General features: G+C 31.4%; 1 protein-coding gene across 1 annotated transcript; it reads right to left on the bottom strand.

Moving 5' to 3' along the window:
- Positions 1–14,744: 14,744 nt before the first annotated feature.
- LOC145609135 (ubiquitin-conjugating enzyme E2 28-like) lies at positions 14,745–18,185 on the bottom strand. Its single transcript, XM_081664689.1, has 5 exons — positions 18,023–18,185; positions 17,817–17,897; positions 15,756–15,883; positions 15,312–15,416; positions 14,745–15,136 (listed from the first exon to the last, which is right to left on the bottom strand). The coding sequence occupies exons 2-5, from the start codon at positions 17,884–17,886 to the stop codon at positions 14,993–14,995; spliced, it is 447 nt and encodes a 148-aa protein (XP_081520815.1). The 5' UTR covers positions 17,887–17,897; positions 18,023–18,185; the 3' UTR covers positions 14,745–14,992.
- Between the last annotated feature and the right edge of the window lie 75 nt (positions 18,186–18,260).

Consider the following 18,260-nt stretch of genomic DNA (forward strand, 5'->3'; position numbering starts at 1 on the left):
TGACATTGAGTAATTAATAATTCTAATTACAATAATTACAAAACCATTTGTAAATATTAAAAAACAGAAAATACTCCGTACTTTTTTTTGGAGCCATTGTCTTTTTTGGCAAAGAAACATAGTTCACAATGCTATACCAATTTAATCGAAATTAAATAAAGATTAGAAGTACTTGATCTAGTAATATAGGTTAGTCAAAGCATTAGAGTTTAGCTCATTAGCATAAAAAAGGCTATTTAAATAGCCAACCATTCATTAATTAAGGAAGCTAGGGGTCAAACTCTAAAGGATAGATACACATCATTCAAACTAGCTTATAATATATACTTGTAAGTGTGACAAATTTTTTATTTTTATCATTGTCTTATATATTATACTATACTATACTATGCTACATACATTATACTGCTAAATTGCAATTAATTGTTAGAAAAAAGCCAGAGAAATAAAAACAAAAGAAGTGTACTCCTACTTGGCTACTTGTTACTAGTATAAAATATAAAATGAAGAAAACAGTTAAAAACCAAGGCTAAAGAATTTTGTCCTGTGACTGAAAGACATAGCTGTAAAACCGGCTTTAAGAGTAAATGACAAATGACAAAAACCGGTTTGCAGTGAACCGGTGACCGGCGAGGTTTGCGGTTACAGTCAACTCATTTCCTCGGCACGTGTACTTGTCCATGTGGGGGTGACTCGGCCACACTTTGGCAATATGCAATTTTATTTTGCACAACTCCTCTATGGCCAAACACTAAAATTTAAGGGTATTGATTTTGGCCTAATGGTTAAGACTGAAGTTTAGTGTGCTTTAGACCGTAAGTAAAATTTCCCATCTCCATTTAGATTTGTAATTTTACTAAGTTATATTGCTCGTGGCTTATTCGAAGAAAAAATATGAGTGCTAAAACAAAGTGATATTTTTCTCTAGTTTTTAAATTTTGTTGAAAGACGATAATAAATGGGGCGATTTGAGACTCAAAACGACTTATAAAAAAAATGACGACTCGGACACACAAATAACATGACACTATAATTTGCATGTTGGATTGTGGTTATATTTTGTTGATAAAATAACGTCAAGACAGAGCACAACACAACTTACCTTAACATAGGATGACAAAATAAGTCAAAAATCATGACACGGCATGCATTATTGTTGAGATTCAACACGGCGTAGGGCTTAACCAACCCCAATACATATGGTCATATGGACTTGACATAAGGCACAACATGCATATAGAGTCAAGACCATATAGGTTCTTGTTGAGTGCTCGAGTGAAACCAGCATAACGTAAGTTATTTTACATGAAAGGAGAAGATCAGCAACAATATACAAATAACATAGCAATTAAACCTATGCAACAACTTATATTCCTCCAAGGTGACCTTATTCTGTACACATAGTCCCCTACCATTCTTTAAAGGTCCTCCCATCTCAATTGATGTTCTTGTGATCAAAGTCAGAATACAATTATCGATCATCTTTAATGTGATGATTATACGAAATTAGTAAGAAAAAACATTGTCATTGACTCATTGTATTCATATAGAATAATTATTTCATAACTTTTTTATAATGTTTAGCTAAAAAAATACAGTATTAGTGATCAAAAATATGGTATAGTGAAGATCACGTAAAATACAAACACAAGCAATTCAAAAATGCCAAGGGAATAAGCCAATCCAATCAAAGATTTAGTTTGTGCGGTTTAATAGATACTGTATTGTTTACGGTCGTTAAAAAAGATTTATTTAAAAAAACAAAGTAGATGCAACGGTGAAATAGCAATTGTTATATTGGAATTAGCAAAAATGGTGGGAAGTGTTTTTGGCTTTATATAAGTTGTAATGTAATGTTGTTGTTAATCAAGCTCATATTTGGCGGGGTTTTAAGCTTTGGAAACAGCTATAGTACGTAGCAACTGCCTAAAATTAGGGGTCTTGGTCTACCACTTTTAATATTTATATTTGACTAATACTATAATTTCACCAACTCCTACTCCAATCAATGTTAGATTTGTAGTAGCAAATACACCAACGATCTTATACTCGTTGTAAATTTGCCATACTAACAAAAATTAGTAGGAAATTATAGTTCCCATAAAAGTGTATTAGAGATCAATAAAAATAATGGTATTGGACTATCTCGTAAGTAAGAAAATTACAAACTTTTCTTTTTGAAAAAAAGAAGTGTATGTGATGTCACTCATGTCAGCTAATCTAGTTTAAAACTATATGTTATACGAAGAGTGTTTTTATTTTATTTTTTCCTTCTCTATATCTACAATTCTACATAGAACCATAGAAGTAATTATCAATTTCAATAGTTAACTCCAAAATCACTGTCAATTATATATACTCAAATTTTGATTGATCAAGGCAAGGAGAAAACCCTAAAGATTCCTAATCATAGATTCTTAATTAGGTAGATCATATAATAGGTACAAAAAATCAATTAATCTAAATTAAAGATTATAAGCTATCACTATAACTCTACAAAAAATTTATTTGACCGTTAGTAATTTTTTTTGATATGAACCGGAAAAACTCTATTTTAGGTGATAATTTAATGCTTTTTAGATATTCTCAAATAATTTAACCATACTTTTTTTGACAACGTACATTACTTAAGCATCGATAGAAATAATTTGAATCAAATTTTTTCGAGTTTCATAGACATGTACATTATATACTTTATCAATCGCTCACATATAAAATTTACGACTTCGTAAAAAAAAAAATTATGTCTAATATATAATTTATACCAGCTAGTGTAATGTAAGGAGTATAACAATATTCAATCCTTGATTTACTGAAGGATTGAACTAAGTGCTATAAAACATTAAAACCTAAGATTATAGTGTATGGACCTTTTTTAAAAACGGATAATTAAACAATAAACACTTTTCTTGTATTTCAAATTACTTTTAATGCAAATCAATTTTTGGTAGGAAACAAAAAGAAAAAAATTTGGTATGTGTTTCACAAAGCAAATGTTCGGCTACCTTATTAACGTCAACATTTCCCGGCTTTAGATTAACAACTGAATTTGCTATGTCCAATCTTTAGGTATACACATATTTTTGTTTAATTATCTAATTAATTATCGATTAAATATTCAAAGCTTCTTAATAATCTACTTAGATATAATGTCCTTATTCCATTCGCCGCGAACGAATCACAAAACTAACATGAAAACCACTAGACTATGATGATTAGACAATAATTAGTGATAAAAGATTAGCTCTAACTACATGATTAATATTAAATTAAGGGAATAATATTACTGATTTGAAGTCCAACTCAGCATAATTAGTACGACCAAATTACACAATTCGCCACATAAATTAATAAGATACATGCACGTACATGTACCCAAAAGGCCAGAAATATTTGGTGGATATCAACTAGTAAGTGACCTTTTAACGTATAAATATAACACATTGTCTTCAATAAGAGACAAATTAGAACTCCAAATTACTATTATTAATTATAATTATGTAATAAACTTTAAATTAATAACTATCTTAATATAAGTGATTTAGTTGATGGATAGTTTTAATGGTAACCTGATTTTCTGGAAGACCATACTCTTCTCCACTCGTGGACACGACCTATTGCCGGGTGATTATAACTTTAATATAAAGTTTAGAGTTTGAATTATATTTAAATACGGTTTAATAATAGTAGTAGATACGACGACGTGCAATAATATAATTAATAATGTGTATACCTAAAGTATTTTATATAAATAATAATACAATGTTACATAATATATACTTCGTATAAGACATGGGTCGTCATTGCTGTACTTAATTAAGATAATAATTGAAAGTACAACGTACTGAGATACTATGAGAGTGAAGTTAGGGGTGTGATTAAACGTAGTTGGTCGGTACTTTTTTATGGGCAACTAGAAATGATTAAATTTTCTTTTTTAGTATACGAATATTCCTAGGATATAATAATATTAATACCTGGGTTTATACTCCGTAGATTTTTAGAACATCGTACAACAAAGATACTTTTTATGTATAACATGGAGTATTTTTTACTCTTAGCTTTATTATTATTATTATTATTAAAAATTAGTGAACTTAATATAAAATATAAAATAAATCCTGCATTTTATTTACTTGCACCACCACTATTACATACGGAATTTTATATGGTATTTTGAGTTTTGAGTCTTTTGACTACCTTTAAAGGCCTGTTCTCATTGGCTGAACTCAGGTAAATTGAATTGAACTGAATTGATTAGAGCTAAACTGAACTGAACCTGAACTGAAATGAATATTTTATAAGAGAAAGAAATTAGGAGATGAACTGAACTTAATTGAATTGAACTTATTAGAGCTGAACTGAACTGAAAATAATCATATGAAAATAGGCCCTAAATTTTTAATGAGTTATGTAGTAAAATAGAGAAAACTTATATTTATTGGGATTTTCTTAATTTGATTCGTCTTGATTTATATTTTATAATGTCGATTTTATTTATTTATATATATATTTTTTTATGATTTTACTTATTGATAACAAGATAACTATAAGTAAATGAAATTCAGCATTGACAGTCATGAAATATAAAGTGTTGCAAGCAATAAAAACGGAGGAAGTATATAGGGATAGAAATAGTATTATATACGACATTGCTTAAAATAAATTTATGACATATTTCACAAATTAATTATTTAAAAGTGATTATGTAGAACTATACTACTAAAGAAATGAAGTGGTCTAATATTTATAACAAAACCGATAGTCATTCCTTGTTATTTCTAGTTTAAAAAATTCCCTTACAATATTGTTGTTCATCCTCAGCTCCTCAGCTATGGAGTAGTACAAATTTATTTATTTATTTTTGGATAAGTGGCAAATTAAATTAAAATATCAACTTCACAATAATCAATTACGGAGTACTTCCTAGTTCCTATCTATAGGTTATAAATAATTCTCATGTTTTTTCTGATTTCATAATGATGTCTTTCCCTCCAATCCATAATTAAGGAAAAGACTTGCTTTATAGATTTTTTTGAAAAAAAGTTTATAGGAGTAATTGATTGTCATTTATATGTACTTTCATCACTTGGAACATCATTTTAAAAAACACAGACATTGCAAAGCATATATGTTAAAACCAAAAAGTATTTGAAAAGTTACAGAGTGTGTAGATTAAAAAAATACTCCGATCCGCTAGTATATATAATACGGAGTAATTATTAAGCAAAAAGTAAAAGTAATACGAGTACTTAATATAACACGGAGTAAAATTTTAATTACACTAATCAACATATAATTTTGTCATACATTAATTAATTTTCTATATTAATTTAGAAAAGATAGCGTATTTATGGTTGTAGCTAGGGACTTGTTTGCAATATTAAATAATTCCTAGCTACCAGCTTGACCATTGGAGCAAGAAAATGCAATTAGCTTGGGCAACCAAATTAGCCTTGCCAAGCTAATTTGCTTGGAAAAGAACTTGCCAAAATAAAACAAATTAGAATAAATATTTTGTAATATAAAAACGTACATTAAGGAGGTGGGTTCATTTTAATTAGTAAGCTAATAGCTAGTCATTGGAGCTCAAATTAGCTAAAATGGCAATTAGCTTAAAAGCTTATGTGGCATGGCAAGCTAATTTGTCAATTAGCTTGCCATTGGAGTTAGAAGTAAGAAAATTATATCCTTAAACGTTGCATGTTTTTTATTATCCTTAATTATTGTTTATAGAAAGTGACAATTTTTTCAACACTACGTAGACGTTTTTTTGCCTAACGTAAACTGCCACACAAGCACCAGCACTTACATCATCACAATGATTAGGTAATCACCTTACCAAAAATACTATATTTACGTATGAAATATCAAACAATAGTTTAGAGAAAGGACCACAAGATCATGCAAAAACGAGCAAATTTTATAATTACTATTTTCTGAATACAAAGTTGAATATTCTCAAAGATATTGAAAGTTTATAAATATTAATATAATCTGATAATAACATCAGAAAAATTCTTTGCGTGTCCAACTTGAAGAGAAAAATACTACGTATGTCACAACTTGCCTAGTTTTGTTCAGTAATTAGACAACAGTGACAGTTTTTATTAACTACAATAATTATTAAGCTGATATTATTTGTAAATTTAATTATATATACAGTATATTTACTTAGGTGACCAATGAGACAGCGACAAGCTAATTTTTTAATGATTTAAAATTAGATTTATATGAATTTTTAAAATTTACAATTTTGAGTTTTTCAAGTATTGGCATGTTTTGCCATAAATGCAGCTGATATTTTTGACCATTTAGGGTAAAAAATGGGAATTGAAGGAAGGAAGGACGTGCTCTAGCACTACTTTTGTGACAGTAATTGAAAATTCTGTACTTCATTCAATTTGATTCTAGAATGTATGATTTTGTAGTTTGGACCACGTTGATATTGGTGCCTTTTTCTTTGTTGTTGAAATGTTGTAAGCTAGGGACTGTGAATTGCACATGAATACTGATGAACCAAATTCGAAAATAATTATGCAAATTCGAATCCAAAGTGTTAAAGTTTAGTGGTTGTTTGGTTAATTGAATATGTAAAGTGAAATTTGTTACAAAGCAATTTTTTCATATGTATAAACATGTCATATATAAGAAGTGAGAAATCTCTCACCCGATTCTCAAAGTGCCTAGCCTGCTAGCCTGAGTTGGGAGACCTGTAAGAGGTTTTAGCCTGATAGGGCCCTTTTTCTTACCCAAAAAAAAAAAAAAAAAAAAGTGAGAAATATTGTTTGGATGAACATAAAAAGCAACTTATTTCTTTATGAGCAATGATTCTTTCGTTTTGTTAGCATAGAACTTTATAAAAACTGTGAATTTTTATGTTTTTGCCTTCCAAACAACACCACACAACCGCTCAATTTCCCGTTCTTTTTCATGTCAACCAACCGGTCATCTATTTGATGAAACAAATAGTAGTCAGACTATAATGTGTGAATATGGAGCTTGTACATGAATTTGTTTCTATGTTGAAACCTTTGTTATCCACATGTGAGTTGTGTTATATCACTTATATGTATTAGAGAAACAATAGTGGTTATGCCACCTTATAGCTTTATACGAAGTAATAAGTTAGAGCCATAGAAGTTAGAGGAGTACAGTTACTCCTATATCACCAATTAGTTTTTAGTATGTTCTATTTTTAGGCTAGTAACTGAACCAAACCCTATTCCTCGGGTTGTCCATACCCATTTTTCATAAAAACTGAAATTTAATAATTTATGTTCAAAGTACATAAAGGAGAGAGGAATGTAAATACGACCAACTTCCTAAACATACAGAGTATTCTTTTGAAATCAATGCGTGATCTTACATTTCGCTTGAAGTATTCTCTAATTTGACACTTTGTCAATCTTAAAAGCAAATTAGGATACTAACATTTTCACCAAAACTCTAATGACGAGTGAATTGAGATAATAAAATTTGATGGTCAATATTTAAATCATTCTGGACTAAATTGACTAAACTCTTTGAAAAAGAAAATCTAACTTATGAACTTTACAAAAGATTGATGACTGTTTGTTCGGCCCAAAACGAGCCATAGTATTATTGGGCTTTAAAAAGCACTTCACATTCTGATAGCCTGTCTGTTCGACCCACATGAAGCCCGTAGTATTTGTTAGAACCTAAACACTTTTATGCAGACTTATTAACCATTTTCAGCCCAGTTACCCACGAAATGACAACAAAAAAAAAAAGGGAATATAATTTCCTTATAAGCCAAGATTACATTCATCTAGTCTATTACTCCCGATAATTTAGAGGTGGCAACTCGGTCGTTTGGGTCAAAAGTTCATATTTGGACACAAACCGGCAGTCATATAGCGGTTCTTGAGCCAACTTGTGGATATCATCATCCTAAGAGGGGATATAAGTCGGGTGGGTTGATTTTGCTTGAAAATAACTACTAGGTAGATTGAAATAAGTCGGGTGGGCTGATTTTGATCGGGTTGGTAACGGTTTAACCCAAGACCAGCACACTAAGTGGGCAAGTCCAAACAGAGCTGTGCCCTAGGTCAATTTGATAAGTTTTTGACAGACTGGTTATTAGGTCAACTGAGTCTTATACTGTTATATCCACCTCTATTCATATACCCATTTACATAATTTATACTCCGTATTCTTTACAAATTTGGTTCAAAGAACTATAATAAATTATGTTAAACATTGTAAAATTCCAAATCAACGACCTCCTATGCATAGCGTTTGCTGCGGTATAATCAATTTTCTTTATTCATATATCTTTTCCATCCGACACCTTAAAGTTATAAAGTTAGAAGAATATAATGGACCATAAAATTTGCTTCATTTTTTCTTTTGGAATTGTATCTGTCAAATTCTTGACAATCAAATTACAAATGCCATTTTTAAAGTTCTTCATTCAAGTCAATGTTTCACACAAACCAAATCAAAAGTATCCAAGGTCACAAAAAAACGTTTTTTCCCCTCAAAATTTTGTACGTCCATTTGACCAAATTATGTCACATTCTATAAAAGATTTGGAATATGTACCATATATATTACAAATATACATTATGCATGTTCATCACCAAAAAAAGCTATACAAAGTATAGTTGACTAGCTATTCACAAATATAATTGATTCCACAAAATCAAAATATGATGACATGCATTATATTATTCTCTAGAATTATTGGCTATAAATATAGTCCTTTGAAACCCATAATATTTTCATGCAAGGTGAACGTGATATAATATTGAGAAACAAATTAAAGAAATTGAAGAGAGGGTCTTACATGAAGAGAAGAGTCGTTTGTGTCGGGTAGCCAAGGATGACTTGCCTGCGCTTTCAAATTCGGGTTCTTGATCATCTTCTCAAGAAGCCATTTTGATGGGCGATAGGCAGTCTCCTTGGCTATCTCGACACCCTCTTCTTTTTTCATGTTAGATCCTTCATCTTCTTCATTAAAATCTCAAAACTCGACACAATTTCTAGGTTATGTACGTGTCTTTTTGCATTACTAATTTACTATACGCGTTGATGGTCAATCTAGAGGTGATTATCAATCAAATCAGTAAATTACCTGAGAATTAAGTCTAGAAATGTGGATTTCTTCTCACTTCTCAGGTAATTTACTGACTGATTAATCGTTACCCCCACTAAAATAATAGTTGAACCTACAATTGTACTATAATTGTTGAACCTATCATACAATATACCCTCTTTATATAGCTTTAAAAACTAAGTAAAAATGGTAAGATATCAAGAGTAATTACAAATCTTTACACCACATAAGCATGATACATGCATTACCTGGCATCAATCAAATAAAATAAAATAATTAATTATGAAATAATTCTGAATCATTGATTATATGCTTTGTGCTGGACTGAACCTTAAAACAAAAAAAGCAATTATAATTATGTGAGCTAAGATAATATCTTAAATATTTTACATATCTCTTCATTATTGTGATTTTTTTTGAAAGGCTTCATAATTGTGATTTATGTGTGATAGAGTATAAAACATATTCCTAGGCCTCAACCATAAGCTTAAGTTTTTGGTTGAGTTGGACCACTAACATGGTATCGGAGCCAGCGTGACACAAAGGTCACGGGTTCGAATCTCATTTCCACCCATACCTGGTGCGAATTAATTCCACTTTGAAGGAGGGGCGGATGAGATTCGAACCCGTGACCTTTGTGTCACGCTGGCTCCGATACCATGTTAGTGGACCAACTCAACCAAAAGCTTAAGCTTATGGTTGAGGCCCAGGAATATGTTTTATACTCTATCAATGTGGAAATAATCTTGATTTGTTTCCATTTTCCAAATTTGGATGGATCATAACATTAAAGGATATAATAATTCAAAAATAAATACAATTAAATACTCCGTACATCTTAGGTCTTATGAAAAAATAAATCGAGACTTTATAGAATAAAATTACTTTTATAAGATTTGATGAAACGAACATACTAATGTAATACGATTATACAAACTACGTAGTAATTTGTAAAAAGACATTTTGTGAAAAACTACCTTATAAAACATTTTTTTTGCGAGAAACTACCTAATAAAAAAAATGTTGTAAGAAACTACCTTATAAATGGGTAAATGTTGTAAGAGACTACTCATGGTCAAAAAGTCATCGTTGACTTTTATTTTTCGGCTTTGATCACGTGACGTGCCAATCAAGAAAAAAGGAGGGAAAGGGTGAATTAAAAGTCATGTGATCGGCACGTGATGTGGTCAACGCCGGAAAATGAAAGTCAACAGTGACTTTTCGACCAATGGTAGTCTCTTACAACATTTACTCTTTTATAAGTTAGTTTCTTACAACATTTTTATTGTTAGGTAGTTTATCGCTAAAAAAATGCTTTATAAGGTAGTTTTTCACAACATTATAACGGATTATAATGAGCCCTTTGATCGTTTCACTTGTTTGTCACATAAGTACTACTATGTACTTATAAGTTATAATTAAAGCTTCGTACTACACTACAATTACATACACAACATGTAAAGATCGATTTAAAATAAAGTATATTGGATCAGAGTACTACGTAGAATTACTAGTACGTGCACAACTAACGCATTATGATTCATAACGACATGATTGTAATGGCATACATGTATGCAGAGCATTATTATTAGGATTTTGGCACACGTAGTTACAATACTACACACCATTAACGATTTAATGGCAGATAAAACAGTAACTACGTTAGTCTAGGTAGTTATTTTTTCATACTCTATACTATACAACTATCGTCTATTGAGCTATATATACTTCGTATATAGTTACTATTCCATATTACCACACTACAATGTACACTAAACGTAACATCATTATAATGATTCAATGGCATATACATGGAGTAATAACTACACACATATAGTAATTTCTACGTACTTTATAATCCATACGACTAAATATATATAATTACTACTCCATATATATATATATATACAACTTACATTACACTGCACAGTAAACTAGAAGTCATACTAATGACTCAATAATGGTAGATAAAGTGCTAACTACGTACGTAAATACTCCATATAACTATACATACAAAGTTAAATACATGGAGTGGCGAAAAACTCATATCATGTGATATATTAACGGTTAATAAAATAATGCACTAATCAACAAGTGTATAAATAATAAAAACCATATATACTAAAAAGAAAAATATATTATTTTAGTCCACAATTAGAACAAATTGGAGTATTTATTTATTAATTAGTACAAGCAATCGACCGAGAGTATGGAAATGACACTTTTCTTTTTAAATAACGGATGGCCAATTTTTAGCCAAAAGTCTAGCACCAATCATATTAGATGCCAAATACCACTAATTTTCTCAAACAATCACCTAATAATTAAAGCTCAAAATATGATCAGACATTTGGGAGCCAAAATTTGCCAATTTTGTCTACAATTGTATTAAGCTAAAAAGGGTTAAAATCATATCATGTACAAAAGAGGAAATCTTTTAAGGTTACAAATATTGATATATACATAATGTAAGAATATATTCCATCATAAATAAAATTAAAAAACTAAGTCAACACTTACCGACATCTTTTAATGGAGAAATTATATAGTGGGCTACCAGAATATATCATCATTATATTTCTCAAATTTTATGCTGCATGACCATATATAAATAGATTAGCTTGCTAGTCCAATATTTGCATCACAACATATTTATTTATATGATTCACATAATTTATATTAAGATGAGAAAATAAATGTTATGATTTTATATATGAAGAGAAGGGACTTGCATGAAGAAAAGGGTTTTTGGTTTGGTAGCCAAGGATGACTTGCCTGCTCCATGAATTCAATTATTTGGTGATCTTATAAAAAAAAAGGATCCCAAATTACTTGGTTTCAGGCAGTCTCCTTGGCTATCTTGACCGACTCTTTTCTCTCATGTTAGGCCTGTTCTTTTTTAGCTTCATTGCTCGTTATTATATCGATCTATATGCTCTATCACATGAGTAGTCCTCGAATTTTCAATTTATGGTATGTTGTTGTTTATTTCTTAGCTTATTAAGTTGAGCTTATGCAGTTCTAAGGCGTGTGTGTGGATATCTTGAATCTATATATGTGTGTGTGCGAGCGCAGATGTGCATGTTCGTTTTTAGGGCAATTAGTGCATGTTTTGTTTCTATATATAATCATTATAATAATGCATACGTGCTCATATCTTTTAAAAATACGGAGTACATAGTAAATTACAATTAATGTCTTATTATAATTGTTGTTTTAAATATGCTTTTTTTCGTAGTACTCCGTAATTAGGTAATTAGTCTAATTACAGTCAAGGGTTTAAGGTGTGTAGCATGCATTTCCTATATGACTCGTTTTATTCTGAAAAGGATGGAATTGCAATCTGCTGAGAATAATCCGGCCTAGATCTTCCAAAAGTATAAAGAAAAAGCTAGATATAGGTCTTCATGCATGAAGAATCACAATATATATATTAATTTCAGAGCTTTTTTGTTTTTTCAATTTTTACCCACAACACTCAGCTCCATCCTGGCCTTGCCATTCTACTTATCTATATATTTTTACTTTTTCATTTCAAATATTAACCAGTGATTACCCATTTTACAAACTATTAAAAAAAATACACCTCCTTCCCCGCTGTGGGTTGTTTCCAAAAAAAAAAAAAAAAAAAATACAAAAAAAAAACCTATTCCATTACATTATTCAATAATTTTTAGAAAGATAGTGAAAGAAATATATCATTTACATTAACGTGGACACATTCTAGTATCACTAATTATTGAGATCGAATTGATCCTTTAGAACACTAAGCTAGAAAAATACAACTCTTGCGTTACATTTATATCCATCTTCTACTCAGGGCTTTATTATCAACCTATCGTATAGACACAATCTTATTTCTACTCATCAAAAGAATATCAGCCTATTGTATTCTTAGGAGTTGTTTTCAGAATTTCAGATAACTTCGGGGTTGTAATTAAAAGTAATACATAAAATAATTTACTCATATATTTTCATGTAAATGTTATCCTAGTTTGACGGAAACAAATTCAGGACTCTCGAACTTATATTGTAATTGTAACTCATATAATATGAAGTTGATCAATGGAATACTCAAAGGTCTCAATCTCCCGTTGATGGAATTCATAAACTTACAAAATTAAGTCATATAAATCGATAGGCATATGCATGCAATAGTTTTAGTTGATTCAATTACGTATTGCAAACATACCCCTTATAATTAAGCTACCACGTGGCATGCATGAACATCCAAAATGTTCCCCTATTTTGGATCGCTTTTTTTTATTTTTTTATTAGTCGGAAATGTACAAAGCTCAAAGAAGAATGTGAATCTTGAAAATTTTCAAACGCGGTAATTTTTGTCTAAGTAAAAGAAGAATTGTTTGATCATCTTTAGTGATTGTAAGAAAATGTTAGTATTATAAGATATGTTTTAACAAATGTATATGAAACTCTCAACGTTGCCATTAAAAACAAAATGGAGAAAGTATGGACAATATAATTTTTAGGTGGTTATTCTAGCCTCTCATCCTAACAAATCCCTAGATCAAGAATTGCAATATTCTGAGAAGTGACACTTCCACCAAACATATGGCCTATGCAATAAACACAAATAATAAAGGTTGAAAAGGGATGAATTTTGGATTTTTTGGAACATCTATTGGTCAACCCAAATCTAGCCATCAAAAGGCAAAATCAATCAATATTATACTTTTCAAATGTTATCCATCTTAAAATGACAGAAGTCAAGTGCATTATCCAATACCATATACGAAGTATCATTTGCTAACCCTAGGATTATACCATTCGTGTGAATATCTCATGGTTTAATTGGTATTTATTTAGTAAAAATATTCGAAATTCAAATATACGATTGTCTTTTTGTAATTGTTAATATAAGGAAAATTATACTCGGTAATAAAATTACTGAAAACTTCTTTAAAAAAATTAAAAGTCTCGTGAACGATGGGGCCCATCAGATAATGTACAGAGGCATAGAGCTACCAAAAATCTAATGTGGGATGCTATTTGTCATCTTGGTTAGGGTATAAATAGAAAAGATTGGAACAACTAAAATCAGCATCACAAAACTTTAATTTGTTAAGAGCAATATCAATCAATTTGGGCTCACTGACATTGGGTCTTGCATGAAGAGAAGGGTCATTGGTTTGGTAGCCTGCTCCTCCTACTAGTCATTTCATGGGGAGCTTTGACTTTATTATTATGTACTCATTTGATAAAGTTATTAATAAGATAACTCCCAATAAATTAGAGATTTAAATCCTTCAACTAATTTTGATATTTATGTACAAAAAATAGTAGGATTGAAACTTTTGATTGTTTCTCCATTCCAACCTGCTTTGAACAAGTAATTAAAAGTCAACTTAATTCCTTGGGATGAGATACGATTGTTTGGTTGAATGCACGAAACAATTGCTTGGAAAGGTCATTGGCAGACTAGCAGCTCAGGTTGAAGGATACTTTTAATGATTTCATTACCCTACTCATTAAAAAGCAAGTCAATGCAATAAGTGTGTTTCATCGATGAGTTAAACCAACTTTTGACATGCTGGTTAAAGATTAGAAATCTGTTCAACGTCAATGGTACAGCATTAGTGCTTGATTGAATGGCATATGGCAGAACAGTAGTTTCTCAAGGGAGATGAGTAAGAGCTAATGATGCGGCAACAAATCGGTCATATTTCACAGCTTGAAGATTAATTTTTGTTCATACAAACATTTAAAGGACAACATATAAGTGTTCTATTTTGAACATAATGAAGTGCCGGACAATACTTTTGTCCAGCTTAGGTTGCAAAGCACACTGATCAAAAGGTTAAAACCCACATACAGAGTACATATGCTTAGAAGACAGTATCTGAATGACAAAGCTGCCTCCTACCCCCTTCCAATTGACATGTTAAGTCTTTAGCCCATAGCATACTTCTGAGTCCAGCTCCTTGCGGTGCTCTCATATTTCGCCCTATCAGTCTTGTACATGTGAGCAATTTCTGGTACTAGGGGATCGTCGGGATTTGGATCTGTCAAGAGTGAGCAGATGGAAAGCAAGACCTGCTCACAACAAAATTCACCGTTCACATTAGCATAATTTTTAAACAACGCCATGACAATAGACTCCAGGCATTGCCTCTGACAAGGAGAACTAATTTATAGAAAACTGTGATGCCAAAAAAAAAAAAAAAGAAAAAGAAAAAAGAGAGGCTCTTCAAAGCATGGTCCAACAAACCTTTGAAATGGTAAGGGCAGGACTCCACTGCTCCTTCAAGATGTCTAAGCAAATGCTTCCGTTGCTGTTGATATTGGGGTGAAAAACCTTTGTCCTAAATGCTACCTGCTCATATTGCCACCAAAAATAATTAATCTCAAACATCGGGATAGTACCATGTACCCACAAGATTAACTGTAAGCATTCAGCCTTAAAGTAGAGATCACTAGCAATTTTCAGCAACCAATTATATATAAATAAATAGAAAAGGAAACAGCTAGTTTTTATTAGAGTGCAAAGTTCAGCAATAAAACAGCAGGCACGATAATAATGATCATAAAGCTAAACAAGAAAATGTAACACACAACATAGGTCCAGAAAGCAGAAAGAATAGCAGCACTTCTAAATACTCCTAGAAGGATTGAGAGCCTATATCCAACAGATTAAGTACTATGGAGTAATTACCTTGGGGGGTTTAAATGGATAATCTGGGGGGAAGTGAATAGTAACAAGGAAAACACCCCCTGCGTAAGGACTGTCAGGAGGGCCCATAATTGTTGCTTGCCAATGAAACATGTCTTCACCCACAGGACCTGCCAAAAAGTACATTCAATACCATCAGCTTCTTAACAATTCTTCTACACATAGCTAACATAAAGAGAAGAAAAAAAAATGTAATTGCAGACCCTGTAAAGATTCTCAAATTTAACTTGCTTTGAAGATAGATAGTGGAGATTGAACAGGCAAGAGAATAGTAGGCAAAAACACAATGTGATGGTAAAGTCAGCTATAATGATACGGAGATTCTTAGAGAAAGGCTAAAGAGGAAAGAAAGTAACAGCATTTTACAACAGAATGCTTTTACCAGATACTAAGTTTCTGTCACGATTCAGTATACAAGCATAATAGACATTTAAGGCTCTTCTTTCACAAAGAGAACCAAGCATTAATCTCATCAACTACGCATTTCATATGTGTACCTTTCTTTTTCAATAGATTTCAAGACATATGTACATCCCCCTTGATAAGAGATCAAAATGGAGAAAGTAAGCAGCGTTCACGGGAGACCATGCCTGTCATATGCTCCAGCAGTAGTCTTGAGACGAAATGTAGCCACCGCGTAGGGCAGAATATGTGATTGTGATAATGAAGTGTTCTAAACCATGATAAGACTTTGTGGCAGAAGTTTGGGAAGTAGTAATCAAAGGAACATTTGAAATTTTACAGAATAATCCACAAGGCCAAAGGCAATATAGAATCATTCAAAATTTTCAGATCGCCAAAGGAAGCAATTAAAAAAAAAAAAAAAAAAAAAAAAAAAAAAAAATCAAAATTTACAATCCAATATGTTTGAAATATAAAAATTTGTAAGATCTTTGACAAAGATCCATGAGTAGAAGATAACTAGTATGTTGCTCGATAAACTTTCAAATAGCATGATAACACAGCTTATCTAACCTTTAAGGCCGAAATTTTAAAAAAGCATAAATACTCTTTATTCAAAAACAAATGGATGATTCCCTCAAAAAAAAAAAAAAAAACAAATGGATGAGGAAAAAAAAAAAAAAAAGTGAACAAAGATTTTTAAAGACCTATAATCAGATAGCAAGCCTCCACGAGGCACAAGAAATTACCCGCCACATGAAGCAAAAATGGAATAGCAAACAGGTGAAGATCCCCCTGGTCAAAGAACCCAACATTAACTACTTTCAGTTAAGAAAACTGCATGAATTTCTACACATGTAACACTTGCTGAAGAAACCCTAGAATACACTAATTCTGGAAATTATACAAAGAAGGAAGATCAACAAACTGTTTTACTGTCTAATCCTTAAACAAGTAAATATAGTATAATAACGAGCAAATAATCAAGAATCAGAAGCTCCAAATAGTCCACAACAATGCTGAAATGAATAGTATCACAACAATGAGTACCATCCTCATTATACACTCCCCCAACGCCCACTAACAAGGCACCTGCCTATGGTAGGATTGGTAGCAGACTAAGGAGAGTCGGATGCCCACATCATAATCCATACACCTTCATCATAATCTTATATTGATTAATCTTCTCCACGATAAGGACTGCGTAAACAGAATTCAGCCCCACTCCAAATTGTTGAGCACCATAAACATAAAATGTGTAGGGCAGACAACCTCAATCATAAGAACCAAACCTTGTCTGGATTACTTGAAAGCTTCTCTCGATAACACGATTTACACAGCTAACAACACACTAAACTTTTGCATTCATTTCAATCCTTAATTCCTTATGGTCCTACAATTGATAAGAAATTATGCCAACAACATTTTACATTTCACTAATCATTACAACGAAACCGAACATCGGTCTAATCATATCACCATCTCACAATCACCAAACACACAATCATCCTATTCTCAGCATCAACTTCCATACAATCATCACAAAAATTCATTCACCGAATAATCCAACCAACAAATCCAATCATTCAACAATTCATAGCTCAATTCTACACATATACAGAATAATTAATCAAATTATACCGGCACTGCAGGAAGTCGGAGGATCTTTTTGCAGATCCTTGAGCTCCTTCAAAATCCTCTTCGACGCCATCCCCTTAAAACCTAAAAAAATCAAAACAATTCATCAGATCAACTCAGATCTTCAAGATCCAACAAAATTCATCAAAAAAACCCTAAATTAAGCTAAAAACATTAAAATTCAAAAACAAAATCAAAGATGATCATACCTCAGAGAAGAAGAGATAAAATTCTGTCTCTGTTTCTCTAATCTCTGACTGAAAATCGCGCAAAATTGAAGAACACTGCTACGAATTCGTTGATTTTGCGAAGGAAAAAGGGGATGAAAGGGTTTCCGATTTCCGCCGGAAGAAGGGAGGAAAAAGAAAAGGATAGAAGAGATGGATTCTTTCTTTAAATTGGGGGAATTCTTTTCTTTTCTTTTCTTTTTCTTTTTTTATTTTAATT

The sequence above is a fragment of the Chenopodium album genome, chromosome 23, assembly GCF_948465745.1.
Source record: "Chenopodium album chromosome 23, dcCheAlbu1.1, whole genome shotgun sequence".
In the NCBI taxonomy this organism is placed as follows: Eukaryota; Viridiplantae; Streptophyta; class Magnoliopsida; order Caryophyllales; family Amaranthaceae; genus Chenopodium; species Chenopodium album.